Source organism: Phascolarctos cinereus, unplaced genomic scaffold, assembly GCF_003287225.1.
Source record: "Phascolarctos cinereus isolate Bilbo 61053 unplaced genomic scaffold, phaCin_HiC Scaffold_9;HRSCAF=440, whole genome shotgun sequence".
Taxonomy (NCBI): Eukaryota; Metazoa; Chordata; class Mammalia; order Diprotodontia; family Phascolarctidae; genus Phascolarctos; species Phascolarctos cinereus.
This window is the reverse complement of record NW_027556402.1, coordinates 55,826,485-55,842,325: the sequence shown is the minus strand read 5'-3', so window position 1 is coordinate 55,842,325 and position 15,841 is coordinate 55,826,485. Positions and strand designations below refer to the sequence as shown.

Sequence of the window (15,841 nt, the reverse complement as noted above, 5' to 3'; positions counted from 1 at the left end):
GGGGATGTTTACCCCAAGCACGTGAAGACTTCCCCTCAGCATAATGGGCAGATGTGAACAATTTGTTCCAACAGCCATGAAGGCATCTGAAGAAGGCGCTATGGAGCACTAGAGTTTGGTTAGCCATCGAAGATGCCAAGGTCATCCATTGCATCCCAGGCCATCACCAATCATCCTGACTTTTGTCTTGCCACTGAACTTTGATGACTCTGGAAGAAAGAGTGAGGCTGATGACTTTGGGCAGCTCTGCCTCACTTAAATCCAAATCATGTGCAAATCATGACATCGCTGCACAATGTCATTGTGCCTCTTTAAAAACAAAATAGCAGACTGCATTCCATCCAGACCTCATTCTGTGGAACCGTTGTCTGTTTTCTCCTATATATACTTTATGTGGGGCCAACCCAATATGACAGAGGCCTTCCTCTAGATCTCTTGTTATTGTGTCAACAGGGGAGGGCACAAGCTGTCCATTACTTTTTACTCTTTTACAAAAACTTGGTTTACAAATATTTCCTTTTTAATTAATGCCCTTTTTTTTAACATCTCATTGATTTTTAAAAACATAACCCATTTCTTTCCCTCTCTTTATGCAATGAGCCATCTCTGGTAATGAAGATTTTAAAAGAAAAGGTTGTGGGGTGGGCAGCAGTTCAGCAAAACCACCTAATACATTGATCCCATCTGACATTGTTTGCCGTCTTCCATAGCCAGTCTCCATCCTCTTCAATGCATTTTCTCAACTTCTCTCTGGCTTCAAGCTTAATCCTTCTAGTCCACAGTGTTTATTTATTGCACCATTTGCATTGCTGTAGTTATCGTACATATGATTTCCTAGCTCTACTTATTTTACTCTATTATTTTTTGTCTTCCTTTGTTTCTCATATTCTTTGTTTCTTGTTTTATTTTTGTTTTTGTTTTGAGACCAGATGTATGATTTCATTAATATGACAGAAATTCCAATGAGAAAACCCCCTCTACCTGTGCAGGTTGCCACCTTTCTTCAAATTATAATCTTAGAGACTTGTTTGGGAACACCAAGAAGCAGTGATTTGCCAAGGATCACATAACTAGTAAACATAAGATATTTGTGTCATTTATGTAAGTTGTTCAGGCAGGATCCAGGTAGGCCTTGAGCCCACTCTTCCTAATTCTCAGCCCATCATGACATACTCCACTTCTTTTATTTCTTACAGAACCATGATATTCTATCATATTTGTGTATCACCATTTGGTCATTCTGCATTTGATAGACATCTGTTTTGTTTCTAGTTCTATGCTATTACAAAAGGGCTTAATAAATGTGTTGGTATATGTTAAATCTTTCCTTCTGCCTTTGACCTCCTTGGGGTGTGTCAGTGAGATGTCTGCCTGGGTCAAAGAGTAAGGGAGTTTTATATACTTTAGTTACATATTTCCAAGCTATTTTCCAGAGTGACTGGATGAATTCACAGCGCTACCAACAGTATATTAATTTACCTTTTATTGCACAACCCCTATGACATTGACTGATGTCCATTGCTCTCTTTGCCAACTTACCGGGTGTGAAGTGAAATCTCAAACACAGTTTTAAATTTGTGTTTGTCTTAATATTAGAGATTTGGTTCCATCCTTCATATTGATATTAATAATTTAAAATTGTTCCTCTGAGAATTATTCTCCATATATTTTGACAACTTATAAATTAAAGAATAGTTCTTGGTTTTATATTTGTGTTAAATTCCCATATGACTTTGGTATCAGACACTTAGTTGTATGTGATGCAGCTAGATGCCTAGAGCAAGGAAGGCCCCAGCACTTGGATCTTCAGCTGACATACTTGCTATCTGTGAGACCATGGGTAAATCACTTAACGTCAGTCTGCCTCAGTTTTTCAACTGTAAAATGGGGATAATAAGAGCATTTGCCTCCCACAGTTGTTGTGAGGTCAAATGAGAAAATATATGTAAAACATTTAGCAGAGAGCCTGGCAAATATCAGGTGCTTAATAAATTCTTGTTTCCTTCCTTCCTGACGCAATTTCCCCCCTCAATAGACATTTTCTTTTCTTATGCTAGATGCATTGATATCATTTGTGCAAAAGCTTTTAAAATTATTTAATCAATATTACTTATTTTATCATTTTGTGATCTCTTCTCTCCTTAATTTGGTTAGGAATTCTTTCCTTAGTAATAGTTGTGTAAGATACTGCCATTTCTTATTATTTTTTTAATAACATTTTATATTAAAGTTGAATTTGCATAATATTGTGCAATATGGAATTGGATAGACTTTTTTTGTCATCATGCTCTCTAACTTTCTGAGCAGTTCTTGCAAAAAGGAAGTTCTTTAACTGAGATTTGGTGTTCTTTTGTTGAATCAAATGTAGGTTACTGAGTCTGATTATTCTTGATCCTGCCTAATTTAATCCATTCCACTTACCTTGCTTTGGTAGTACCAAATGGTTTTATAGCAGGAGTTGCGATCTAAAAGCTATGCCCCCTTCCCTCCTAATTTTTTCATGAACAGTTAGTTGTCGTTGTTGTTGTTTTTTCAAATATAAATCTGTGTAATGACAATCCATTATGCCACATCTCCTGGACAATTCTGTATCCAGTAATAGGCCACGACCTGGTTATGCCAACTGTGTATTTATTCTTTGTAAACTGTCACATTTCATGATTTGTAGCTATGTAATATTATGAGAATAATATTAATATTAAAAAGATAGCTTGTTTTCTTGATCTTCATATCATTTTTAATTTCCTCCTAAAAGACCCAAGTAGAAAATTAAATATAAGTGTAGGCAGAAGGGAAAGAAGAGAAAGATGAGGCTAAGCCTCAAGTAGATTTACTGTGACAATCCAGAGGTACCAAGCAGAAATGTGCTTGGAGTGTCAGACCCATAGTTACATCTGGATATAGCATCTCAAGCAGATATCACTTGGTCCAGGACTCATCTGTTCCATCTCACATAGGACTTTCCCCAGACTTACCATTTGACTTCTCCCTGATATAGGATATTTTTTCTTAAATTTTTATATTTTTTCAATTACACATAAAAACAATTTTAACATTCTTTTCAAAATTTTAGTTCCAAATTCTCTCCCTCCCTCCTTTGCTTCCTCCCTCCTTCAGAAGGCAATCAATTTTATGTAGATTATATATACACGTGCAATCATGCAAAATATATATGTATATTAGGTGTGTTAAAAAAGAAAACAGACAAAAAACAAGAAAAATAAGGAAAGTAAGTAAAATTGATTTGATTTGTTTTCAGACTTAATTGGTATTTCTTTGGAGGTTGATAACATTTTTCACCATTAATCCTTCGGAATTATCTTAGATCATTTTATTGCTGAACATAGCTAAGTCTTATACAGTTCATCATTGTCCAATATTAGCGTTACTGTGTACAATACTTTTTGGTAATTTGATTGGTATGGCACTGAAGGAGTAAATTAATTTATATAGAATTGTCATTTTTGTTATATTGGTTCAGCCTATCCATGAACAATTAATATTTCTCCATTTGTTTAGATCTGATTTTATTTGTGTGAAGTGTATTGTAATTATGTTCACATAGTTCTTGGATTTGTCTCGGAAGGTAGACTCCTAAATATTTTATATCATCTACAGTTATTTTCAATGGAAACTCTCTTTCTATCTCTTCCTGCTGGATAATATAGGACATTTAATCTTTTATTGCAAGACTTTCCTGACTGAGAACAAAAATGAATTTACATTCTATTTATCTGTGCCATGAAATCCCTTGACATTTGAACTGATTTTGTTGTCACTGTAGCTTAATATTGTGTATGATTAAAAAAATTTGTCATCTCTATTTTTTTGTTGAGACTAAAATATGAGATTTTGTTTGAGGGACAAATTTATGATATTTAAAAGCACTGAGCAATTTCCCAGTCAAACATTCTCTTTTTGCTATTCAATTCTGCATCCAATTTATTATCTATGCTTGTTATGTATTCAAGATATACTCCAATGAACCACTTTTCTGGGTCCTCCATTCAACTTCATATCATAGTCTATACAATAGATATTCTTCAGATACTTGGGAATGATTATAGATCTAATTTAAAAGGCTCTGCAATGATCTACTGAACTTGATAACAATGATCAGAATATCATTTGCAAATAGGAACATCTGAAGTACTTCATCATCTCTAGGGAAGACCTCTCCATTTGAATCACATTTTATATGTTCTCCTTGATGGTCACAATCACCTTTGGGGAACATGCAGTTTCTCATTTCATTCTTTGCATGATATGAATAGCCACAGTCATCAGAAAGTTGCTTGTGTCGTTTCATCTGTTAAAAACTGTTGCCTAATTTTAACATATGCCTGGAACATACTATATTGAAACAAAGACTTTATTCTATGGTATCTTTTTTATATTTTTATGGTCAAAAAACAACACACAAAGGAATCTTGTATTCTTTATATTTTTTATTCAATTGAATATAATGATTTGGGAATCTTGAACATTTCACTCTTATAATTCATTAAAGATGTTCTCAGGGAATGCTGTCCATGAAGATTTTATTTTCATAAGGATTATGTAGATCTTGGAATTCAAGCCTATGGTTGATAATTTTTGTCACTTTTTTGGTAATAATAACAGTTATTTTTCCCAATTATTTTCTCCATCCTCTCCTCTTCATGATATGTTGAGAACTAAATTGCTCAGTGCCTCAAAACAATGTTGATTTGAACAGAGACCTCCTCCATATACTCTTACCATCATTGTTTTCTTTAGCACTTTTCTACTTCTTTATAACACAGGAAGACTGTGATAATCAAGTCTAAATGTCATGGTTTGACTTTCCTTAGCAAATTAGTATGATATTCTTGGCAAATTCTAATTTGATAGGGCCATTGTTCTTTCTACTAAGGCCATTGTCCAACTGTTCAAAGGTGATTGCTTTAGAAATTATTCTCATATCAGTAACCAGCCATTTTCTGTCTGCTAAGATGTAATGAGATGGTTTTTGTCAGATTATTTGGTATTTGCCATATCTAGCACCTACTGATTCTTTCTGAAGAAAGGACTTGTATAAAGTTAAGTGGTGTGGAGGATAGAGTGATGGGTCTGGAGTCAAGAACACCTGAGGTCAATCATACACATACTAGCTGTGTGATGCTGGGCAAGTCAATTAACCTCTACCACAGTTTCCTCATCTGTGAAATGGGATAATAATAATAATAATAACAACAATAACAATAATATAGATGCTCAGAGTTGTTGTGAGGATCCAAATAACAATTGTCAAGAGCTTAAAATACTACCTGGAACATAATAAGTGCTATATAAATTTTAGCTGTTGTTATTGTGAAATAGATGTGAAATCTATTTCTGTAGAGGATATCAGCACCCTTCCGGTCTGTCAGGTTTGGAATTTCAGCTGTATCCTTGACCACATCACTCCAAAAATATGACCAGTTGCCAAATATTGCAATTCCTTCCTCTTCATCATCTTTCATATATATAGAATCATAAATTTAGACCTGGAAAGGATGTTAGAGGTTATTGATTTCAATTCCCCTATTTAATGTTCAGGAGAAACTGAGCCACAGACAGGTTAAGAAACTTGTCCGAGGTCACACAGCTAGTTAGTATATGAGGCAGGATATGAGCTCAGGTTTTCTTGATTTCATGTTCAACACTCTCCCCTCTGCCACTTATTACCCCTTCTCACTACTCACCTAGCCATTATCTTAGTAAAGGCTGTCATCGCCTTTCTCTTCCACTGTTGCAATGGCCTCCTGATTGGTGCTTTTGTATCAGGTCTCTCTCTCTCTCTCTCTTACTCCAATCCATCTTCCACAAACAGGCCTGACTATGTCACTCACCTACTCTACAAATTCTGGTGCATCCCTATTGTCTGTATAATCAAATATACACTATGTCGTTTGTCTCTTGATGCCCTTCACAACCTCACTCCACCTTTCCATCCTTATGGCATATTACTTTGTTTCTTGTCCTCTTCAGTATAGTCCAACCGGTTTTCTTGATGTCTCTCATAGTTGGCAGACCATCTCACATCTCTTTTTCACAGTGCCTTTGTAGTGACTATTCCTCATGCTCACCTCTTCCCCTCTACTTCATGTAAACCTTGAATTTCTTCAAGACTCAATACAGACATTCTTTGTAACTCCCCATTACTGCCCCCACCTAATAGTGCCTTCCGCTCCTTGAACTATCTTGTATTTGTTCTGTATGCACTTATATGTGAATATTGTGTCTCTTGATAGAATGCAATTTCCTTGAGAGATGAAACAGTTTCATAGTTTCCCCTAACACTTACAACAGTATCTGGCTGATAGTAGTTGCTGAATAAATGCTTATTGATTTTTCCCATTTTTATCTGTTTATTTTGCTCCTTTGAGTTTTATCCTTAAAAGCAATCAAATAATGTGATTTAATTAAGTCATTTGCCAGGCTTTCTATAAACTTCTTGCTTTTTTCACTTCTTGCTCTTTTCTCATAATATGGTTCATAATCTTCCATAATCCTCCTCTATAAAATTTGCAAATGAGTTTATATTTGAAAAAATTAATGTTCTCATTGACTGCCAAGTCTATCTGCTTGTGAAATAGATTAACTGTGTGCTCACTAAGGTGGCTTTTAACTTCTTTTTTAACCTCTTTGTTGTGCTCATTGATGTTCATCTTTAAACTTTCTTAAGAAGTGAGGATAAACCTATATTGATGTTTGTTCTTTTATCTATTTACCATTTTCTTCATTAATACCCTTTTTAAATGGTCAGTTTAGACCTTTTCCATCTTCTAATGTTTATTATTTCTTCTAATTTGGTATTGATGTTGATCTTTCTTTTAGCAAGTAAATTTTCTTACTCTATAAAGACACTGAATTGGAAATGACTATGATGTAAGTGATTGATTGTTTCTTGACCAATGAGAAGTGATAAGTTTCAGTTTTTGTAATTTTTTTCATATTTCCTATCTCTAATACTTTTCAATTCTTCATGAAAAATATTCTTAGAATATGTATGTGTGAAATTTCTATATAATTTACAGAACTCTTTGCTTTCTTAATTCCAAGCCGTATTTTTCAGCTCCTTTATCCTCACTTTTTATACCCACCTATGCCTTTAATTCACCAAAAATTAAAGTGTACATTGATTAATTAGGGGAGGGGGTGTTATAGTCTTCATCATAGGATTCCAATAACTTTTTACCCTCTACAATATGTCAGCTCATTAGTCACAATTATTTTCATGGAGTTTTTTTTTAATTAATGCTCATCACGAGCATGGTAAAATGAGATAGCTAAATGTTCCATGAAACAATATTTCTTGTTGCATTTGATTAAAAAAAAAAACACCGGCCATTTCATTTGCATCTCAAGTGAGACTATATGAGCCATATTTCTATGAAGCTGTAACTTCTGTTGCCTTTTGGTTTCACAAATAATGAGAATATTATTGTTGGCATTATTCATTTCCTCCACTAGCATGCCCATACATTGGTAATCAAATAAAGGTGTCACATTTGGCATGTAAACAGGTTTGGTTTTTTTTTTAAATTTTTTAATAAGTAGTCTAAAAATGTGTGATTTTGAGCACAATTTTGCACCTCTTCTGACACTCAACCAAAGTCACTGTAGATACTAAAGAGAGTTGAACCAGACCAAGGACTATTTTTTTATGTTGCCTTTGTTTAGTGGATTACTATACCAAGTAATACCCATACTGACTAAATCAGAAATCCCTAAAGTATTGAAAAAAATATCTCTTATATATGGATGTAACAGAGAACAACAACAATAGCAATGATGATGATGACTGTGATAACAATGATGATGATTTTACTGGAATGATTACCCAAACTAAGAGTCATGGGATTTAAAAGTGAGAAAGGACCTCAAAACTTTTTTTAGACTCACCTCTCCTCAGTCATGAAACTTGACTTCACCATCAGTGACAAATGTTCGCACAACATCTGCTTAAAGACCTCTAGTGATGGAGGAGTCACTAACACCTGAGGCAACCTATTCCATGAGTATGCAGAACTATGTTTTCCTGATGATTTCACAAAGCATTTTATCTCTAATAAAGGAAACAATTAATTGTGTGTGTGTATGTATATACATATATATGTATATATATATACATATATATATATATATATACATATAGAGTTACTAAAGTTATAGGAGGTAAATTAATCATGTGGTAGGAATAAGGCAAAGCTGATGGATAGTCTAAATCCTTCCTGAGTCCACAAAGCATGAAAGAAAGAAGAAGTAAGCCTAAAAGAAGAACTTTAGCAAGTTGGGTAGCTTATCAATCATTTGTGGGAAAACACTGACAAGAATCAGAGTGATTAAGATGGTGTAGACAGGTTAAAATCTGCACCATCCTGACCCTGTTCTTGCCATCCACTCATACTACTACATCTCCTGGGCTTCAGAGTATGGTCTGTCAGAGACCATACCTAAGGTGACACCGTCCACTTAGTTTGGGGTCAATAGCCAAATAATCTTGATTGGTGAGTCAGATGGTGCATGCTAACATGACCCACAGTATCTAGGCAGTCCCAGATCCCAGACTATATTTCACATTTTGTCCAAACATCCACCCTGCCCTGCCAAAACATATATACACTACATACACCGAACCCCTTTTCCAATCCATTACTAGAGCAACCATAGTCAAATCAATATGGTCATGCCTATGGAAAGAGTATGCAATTGTCTTCCCTAGTCCTGGTTTACCATCTCCATGACTTGTGCCTTGACCACTACCTCCCTATGTGTGCTTTCTCCTCCTTGAAAAATACATTCCTTGAAGGCAGAGACTGAATCTCTTATGTATTTATATCCCCATAATGCTTGGCAAATAGTAAGCACTTAGTACTTATCTTCCATCCTTCATTCAACACTCCCTTACTTCCTCCCTTTCTTCCCTCCTTCCTTTCTTCCTTTCTCCCACTCTTCTTTCTTCCTTCTATCCTTCCTTTCTTCCTTTTTCTTTCTACAGTGCAGGAAGAGCCCACATTTGTGCGCTTTCCGATTTATCTAAGTTTAAGCATGAGGAAAAGTCAGATAACTGAATCAATGAAAAGTTAAAATGCTATTGAGTATGTTTTCTGTATTTCTTTTTAATAACTGAGAATTCATTTTGTTTTCATTTTTTTTAAACTGAGAGTTTAAAACAAGGTATGTTGTTGAGAGCATTAAGAGGCCCAGAGTATGTTATTTGGTGGACACACACATATACACACACACACAACACACACTTGGAGATTTACCAAGGAGAGGAGAAAAACTGACAGAGATATACCTGCCAATAACAAAGGGTCCCAGGTCATCCCAAGACTTGATGAAGGTGAAATAAAGCTTGTCAATGATTGGTAGTGCCTCATCATTTTCTGGGCCATTGGGCTAGATGCCTGGATTTTTCATGTGAAAGATAAAACCTCTCTGTGGTTGAATTAGTACCTACTTTCTAAGCTGACATATGTCAAGGACCAGTGAGTTGCATCTATAACATAGCTGCTCTCATGTAACACATTTGTACTTTTTCCATGCATGTTCTACCTTTAGGAGTATTACAGCCAGGCCATTTGTTTCCTGTCCCTAAGCATATAGTGATAAAAACAGAAACATGCATAGCCAAACTCCCAAAGAAAGTAAAGAGGCACAACTGTGTGAGAAAGTAATGGTTCATTGCAGATTTGTGAAAGACAGTGCAAATTAATCAACTGACTGTCTCATATTTCATATTTTACAGCACCGCCTGTCTTGAACCCAAGCATGTCTGTTCACAATGTCTTATCCTTACCATGTTGTCTACATTAGTTTAAAAAAAATGAATCCATTTGTCTAGCCAAACTAAAATGCTCTGTCTGCAAATTAGATGCTTTTAGCAAACCATGTGTGCACAGTTAAGCTGTGTTTGCAGATTTTTTTTACTTAAAATGTCATCAATTCACCAATGTACTTGCATTAATTCTTCCTGACAGACACAGACACATGCCACCCCACTGCAGTGAAACATGACAGTGATTGCAATTATATGACCATAGTACTTTTTTTTCTTCAATTTTCAGCAAAGGGAAATTCTAATGTATAAGCATGACTCTTCTTAGAGCCATGTAACATTTCAATATTCTGTTCTCCTTTCATATGCTGATCTCCATCTCCTTCTGGATCACATCCCCTGTTTTCATATATATGAAAGCTTATTTCTCTAAGGAAATTCCTATATAAAAAATTGACTCAGATTTAGAAGTCTGCCCCAGACTATTTTAAAAGAGCTGCAATACCATGATAACATCCTTCTTTCTGGACTAACTTTTCCAGTACCAATGAAGCAGTTTGTCATTCGGTCAGCCTTTAGCATTCCATATGTATTATCAAAAGTTCCGACTTAAAATCACAACACCATCATGGAAGGAATAGATTTCTAGGACATTATTACCTTCTGCAGGGTTTCAGTCATTCAGCTTGTAGCCTGATGTCTTACAATATTTTCTCCCAGGATACTATAATTACCTCAAAACCCACTGCTTAGAATGTCTTATTTCTTAATTACAGCAGTAATTAAGTAATAATTAATTATATTAATTAATTATTTTATTATATTAATATTACTATTTTATTGTATTGTATTAATTAATTAATAATAGTAATTAAGTAGTAATTACAGGAGTGACATGAGTTAAATGCATACTTGCTGAGATCAGCTGCATATTATTTTGGGGTAACTTCATAGGAGTTCTCATGATGACAATGACAGTTAAGTTACCAACTATTGCTACCATATTATATTCTGGAAAGTATGAAATTAACCTCTGTGAATACAGTACTTCTTATTAGATCATAATAAGCTAACAGAGCAGTTATAGGTTGGCTAACAATTTGAAAGATAGCATCACACAGATCCTGTATAGATCCAAGTGATTTTTCTGTAGATTTGAATTAACAACATTTAAATCAATGAACATTTCAGGAAGGGAATTTAACTTTCTGTATAAAAACGTTGTTTAAAAATATTCTTTGCAAAAGCCAATTACCTTTTAACCTTTAGAATAAGAATCTATGATTACACCTGAGGGAGAAAATGGACTGGAAATAAGATAGGAGTGATAATACCATCCAGGAGAAATTTTCAGTCTATCAGCAATAGTCTCTTTGGGATATCACAATTTTACATGGGCTCAAAATTTTTTATTTAAGCTTCCAGAAAGAATTTATCTTCTGCCATGTCAGTTTTTTAAATGGAAAAATATATATTGCCAAGATAACACTTTAAAGCAGGTTTTCCACTCCCCTCCCCCAATTGCTATTATTTGTCTTTTGTTTTTAGAGGAGGATGTTGGGGCAGAGGGTACAGAAGAAACACACCTGATTCAAATATTAGAAAGCAAAAAATAAATAAATAAATTAGCAATACTTTAGGGTAGTGATCTCACCAATGCAGGATGCCATGTAAAGATATTAAAGAGTGCATAGATTGTTTCATACTCATGTGGATTGGTAGGTTGTTCCCATTACTTTTGTTTAATGTATTCTATTTTTAATTTATGGAATAAAATAAGCATTTCCATAGCATAGTATAATACAAAATGATTTCACATGAAGCTGCAAATCTATTAGGTACAACTTGCTGTTGTTTTTAAATATATAAAAAAGTTATTATGTGATTTATTTTCTTTTTTTTCCTTTCTTCCCCCACCCCATCCCTGCCCTAGAGAAGGCTATCATTAGACAAAAATTTGCATATATATGTAAAATCATTCTATACATACTTCTATTTATCAATTCATTCTCTGGATTCAGATAGTGTCTTCCTTCATTACTTTTAATGATTCTCTTCTCACTGCATCAGCCTAAGCTTCTCAGAGTAAAACTTACTGAAAGAATAGCCTTTCCATAAAGTTCCTGGCACACAATAGGTGCATAATTAATGCTGTTTGACTTAACTTGTTGACTTTCACTATATGCATAAACCAAAATAAATCAGCAATTTGCATAATTGTTTTGGGAAAATGAGTTCAGCTTTAGTATATTTCTTGTGTTTGAATTCTGTCATTAATAATTAAGGCAAAGCTATAGTTTTGTTTCTTTTATAATCCATCAAAAGTGGATCTATATCATATGAAGTATATTTGTGGCCATAGACCCTATTAAAAGTTTAATAATTAAAGCTTCATGGCAAAATCATAGGACAAGAACTTAAAATCATGTTAGTATGGTCTTATAACTTGATAAACTTTTTCAAAAAACATGAAATCCTTATTGTAGAGTCAATAATCTTCTGTACGTACATTAATTTCCTTCTCTATGAATTTATGAAAAGTACTATATTTTTCTATAACCTCTGCTTATTTTTCTCATATCAGTCTTTTTCCCCTCAGTGGGCCAAAAGGTCTATTAACACCAACATTTAGGGTGCTATAAATTGCTAGATAGTTCAGTGGATAGAGTACCAGGCCTAGATTGAGGAAGACTCATCTTCCTGAGTTCAAATCTGGCCTCAGACACTTACTAGCTGTGTGACCCTTGGCAAGTCACTTAACCCTGTTTGCCTCAGTTTTCTAATCTGCAAAAGAAGCTGGAGAAGGAAATGGCAAACCACTCCAGGATCTTTGCAGAGAAAATCCCAAATGAAGTTATGAAGAGTCAGATACAACTGAAACAGCATACATATATAAACAAAAAATATATATACATATATATAAAATATACACAACCACCCACATATATATACATATACACATATATACATATATGCACATACACGTACACACACACGTACATATACATTCATATATATATCTATATGTCAAGTGAAATAATCAAGGTTGATGTGTAGAAATGATTTAAGCTTAAAGACCAAACATGGAAAATAATTGAAAAGTTGCCCATATGTCATATTAATATCTTCATTACAAGTAATAATTATAATTTAGATCAGTGTTTTTTATTTCGCTTTTATTCTCTATAAATTTCTAATTTCAAATGTAAAGCTTTATTTTGTTTATGTAAATATCTTAGCAATTAAAATATATTATTACATTTTCATACTTTGTTTACAAATTTAAACAACCCACTGATGCAATGAGATAATCGTGCTGTGCATGAAATTATAGCAGGTTGTTTTTGGGGGGGAGGGTGAGTATATATTGAGGAGCTTCCATTCATTGAATTCCATCGTTAGTCTCTGTTTAGTTTCCTGAGTAAGGAGAAGAGTAACTAGAACGATACTCCAAATTTAGTATTGAGATGTGAGTGATAGAAAGAGGAAACTAAATATATCAGAGACTATATTATTGTTTGTCTGACATGTAAGCAATTTGAAGCAAACACTAAATTTAATTATGAAGATTGTAAGATGAGAAACATTATGTAGCAAATACACAGGAGACTTACACAGAAGGCCGCATTCTACTATCCCAAAGGCTAGTCCACTTTTAGACTAGTCTTCTGGATATATAACATCAGAATTCTCTAGCTAAAAGGGACCTCTGAGACCATCTTGTCCAATTTCTTCCTTTTACAGATGAAGAAAATAAGGCCAAGGAGCTTAAAACATGTGCCCAAGATCACCTACTCAGTTAAGTATCAGAGGTAGAATTTCCAACCAGGTTCTCTGATTAGAGCCAGTTTTTTTTCCATTGTGCCCTGTTGGGAAGAATCTAGAATAGTTGTCCCAGTTCAAAGAACAGGTAAAACTGGATCTTCCCTTATTTTTGAGGATTCCTTGCTGATTGAACCTCTTCAGAAGCCAGCCAAACCAATGTGAAGCCAATAGGAAAACTACCCTGATTTACAATATGTTTACTGTCACAAATAATAGGTCAAGCTGGTAAAAGAATCCAGATTTTCTGATTCCTGGTCCTACCACTAGTTCATCTGCCTCTTTCCTAAGGAACTCCAATATATAATCTCTCAAGAGAATTTCCTGCCACCTCTGGGGATTTTAACATCTGTTTTTCAATCTTTTAAATTTTCTTTCAGATCAGCATTTTCATGACCCATTTGTCCAACTACGGGAATGACCGCCTGGGGTTATATACCTTTGTGAACTTGGCCAACTTTGTGCAGAGCTGGACAAACCTGAGACTGCAGACTCTTCCTCCAGTGCAGCTGGCTCACAAGTACTTTGAGCTCTTCCCGGAGCAGAAAGACCCTCTCTGGCAGGTAACAACTAATGTTCCATTGGGAGAAGGGACACTGAAATTTGTGAAAACCACAGAAAACACCAGATTCTCCCCTTACCTAACAAAGTCAGTGTGGCTTTCATCGGTTGTAAGTAATACAAAGCAGTGAAACAGTTTGGAATTCCTGTGGGCATGCAGTATTCTGGGACAGTGACAGGAAAGAGTCACCATGCTATACAAACCTTTTAACAGTCCATTAAATTAAGGAGAAATGAGGGTGCTTTCCAAAAAACTAACCAATGAAAACTTCATCCTGTGGCACTTTGCCTTTAGTGTCTTTAGTATATGTTTCATTTTCTTCAACTATAAATGGATGAATTAGGAATAAAGTCATCCAAAAAGGAGAGATTTGTCAGCTGTAAGACAGTCCAAAAAGGACAAGAGATTTTGTGAATAGTATCCTTCCTTATGGAGACTGTTTGACTAGGCCGTATCTGTTGTCAACTTTACCGTTTATCTAGGAAAAAGCTCACTTCCTTTGATGTTCATTGTTCTTGATTCATTAGATTATTATTGACCCATACAATCAATAAACTGCTTGCAAAGAACAGATTGTGGGGTCCCCCACTAAGCAGCTGGCACAGAAGTAGTAACCTCATTAGTGTGTAATCACTATGACTGGCCATTTTAGATTTCTCCCTCTCATATAGTCAGTCATTCAGTCGGTCAATAAGCATTTATTAAACCCCTACTACATGTCAAGCATTGTAGAAACACTAAGGATACAAAGAAAGACAAAAAGAGCTTGCTTTTGAGAGCACAGTCTAATGGTGGAAACAGCAATGTACAAAAGAACAAAATGTAGAGCTACAGACATACGTGCACGTGTGTGATAAATTGGAGAAAAGAAATAGAAGAAAGGCCCTAGCACTGAGGGGAATCAGTGAAGCCTCCTCTTAGATGAAATTTTTTCTGGGAGTTGATGGAAGCCAGGAGGCAGAATGAGGAGGGGCAATTTTCCAGACATGGAGAACAGCCAGTGAAAACATCCTCAGTCTGGAGATGGAGTATCTCTTGGGAATATACAACACACACTAAGGCCAAGATCAAGCATAAATGTTTCCATGGAAGCACTTTGTAAAATTATAAAATGCTACATAGAGCAAAGTGTCATCATTACTATCGTCAGTATTCACAGCAACATAGAGTTACAGCTTTAAAGGAATCATAGAGGCTATTTGTTCCATATTCCTCATTGTAAAAATGAGGAAACTAAGGCCCATAGAGGTTAAATAACTAATAAATAAATCAACAAACATTTATTAAATGTTTACTATGAATCAGACGTTCAGCTGAACACTTGGAATCTTCCCCTTCCCTCCTGCTCCCCCCCCCCAAAAAAAAGGTCCTTGCGTTCAAGAAGCTTACATTGTAATGGGAGAGACAACATATACTTAGTTCAGGGCATAATAGATAAATACAGAGGAGATGGAAGATAGCCTTAGATGGTAAAGCACTAGCATGTGGGAGAATGAGAAAAGCTACTGTAAGAGATGGCCTGACAGCTGAGTCTTAAAGGTAATAAGAGAGTTTACAAGGCTGAGGTTATGAGGGAGAGAATGCTAGGTGAGGCTAGTTTAGCAGGCGGAGTAAAGTTTTTAAAAAATTAGGAAATAAGGAAGGGTCCTGGTTGTAAAGAGTTTTAAACA

The 15,841-nt window shown here is 35.0% G+C and overlaps 1 protein-coding gene across 1 annotated transcript in view; it reads left to right on the top strand.

The window, feature by feature from the left end:
- The window catches only part of NDST4 (N-deacetylase and N-sulfotransferase 4), a 343,262-nt gene that overhangs the window by 255,793 nt on the left and 71,628 nt on the right, over nt 1–15,841 (top strand). The window contains exon 6 of the mRNA XM_078148164.1: nt 13,990–14,172. Coding sequence (XP_078004290.1) covers nt 13,990–14,172 — 183 coding nt within the window. The remainder of the gene's footprint in view (nt 1–13,989; nt 14,173–15,841) is intronic.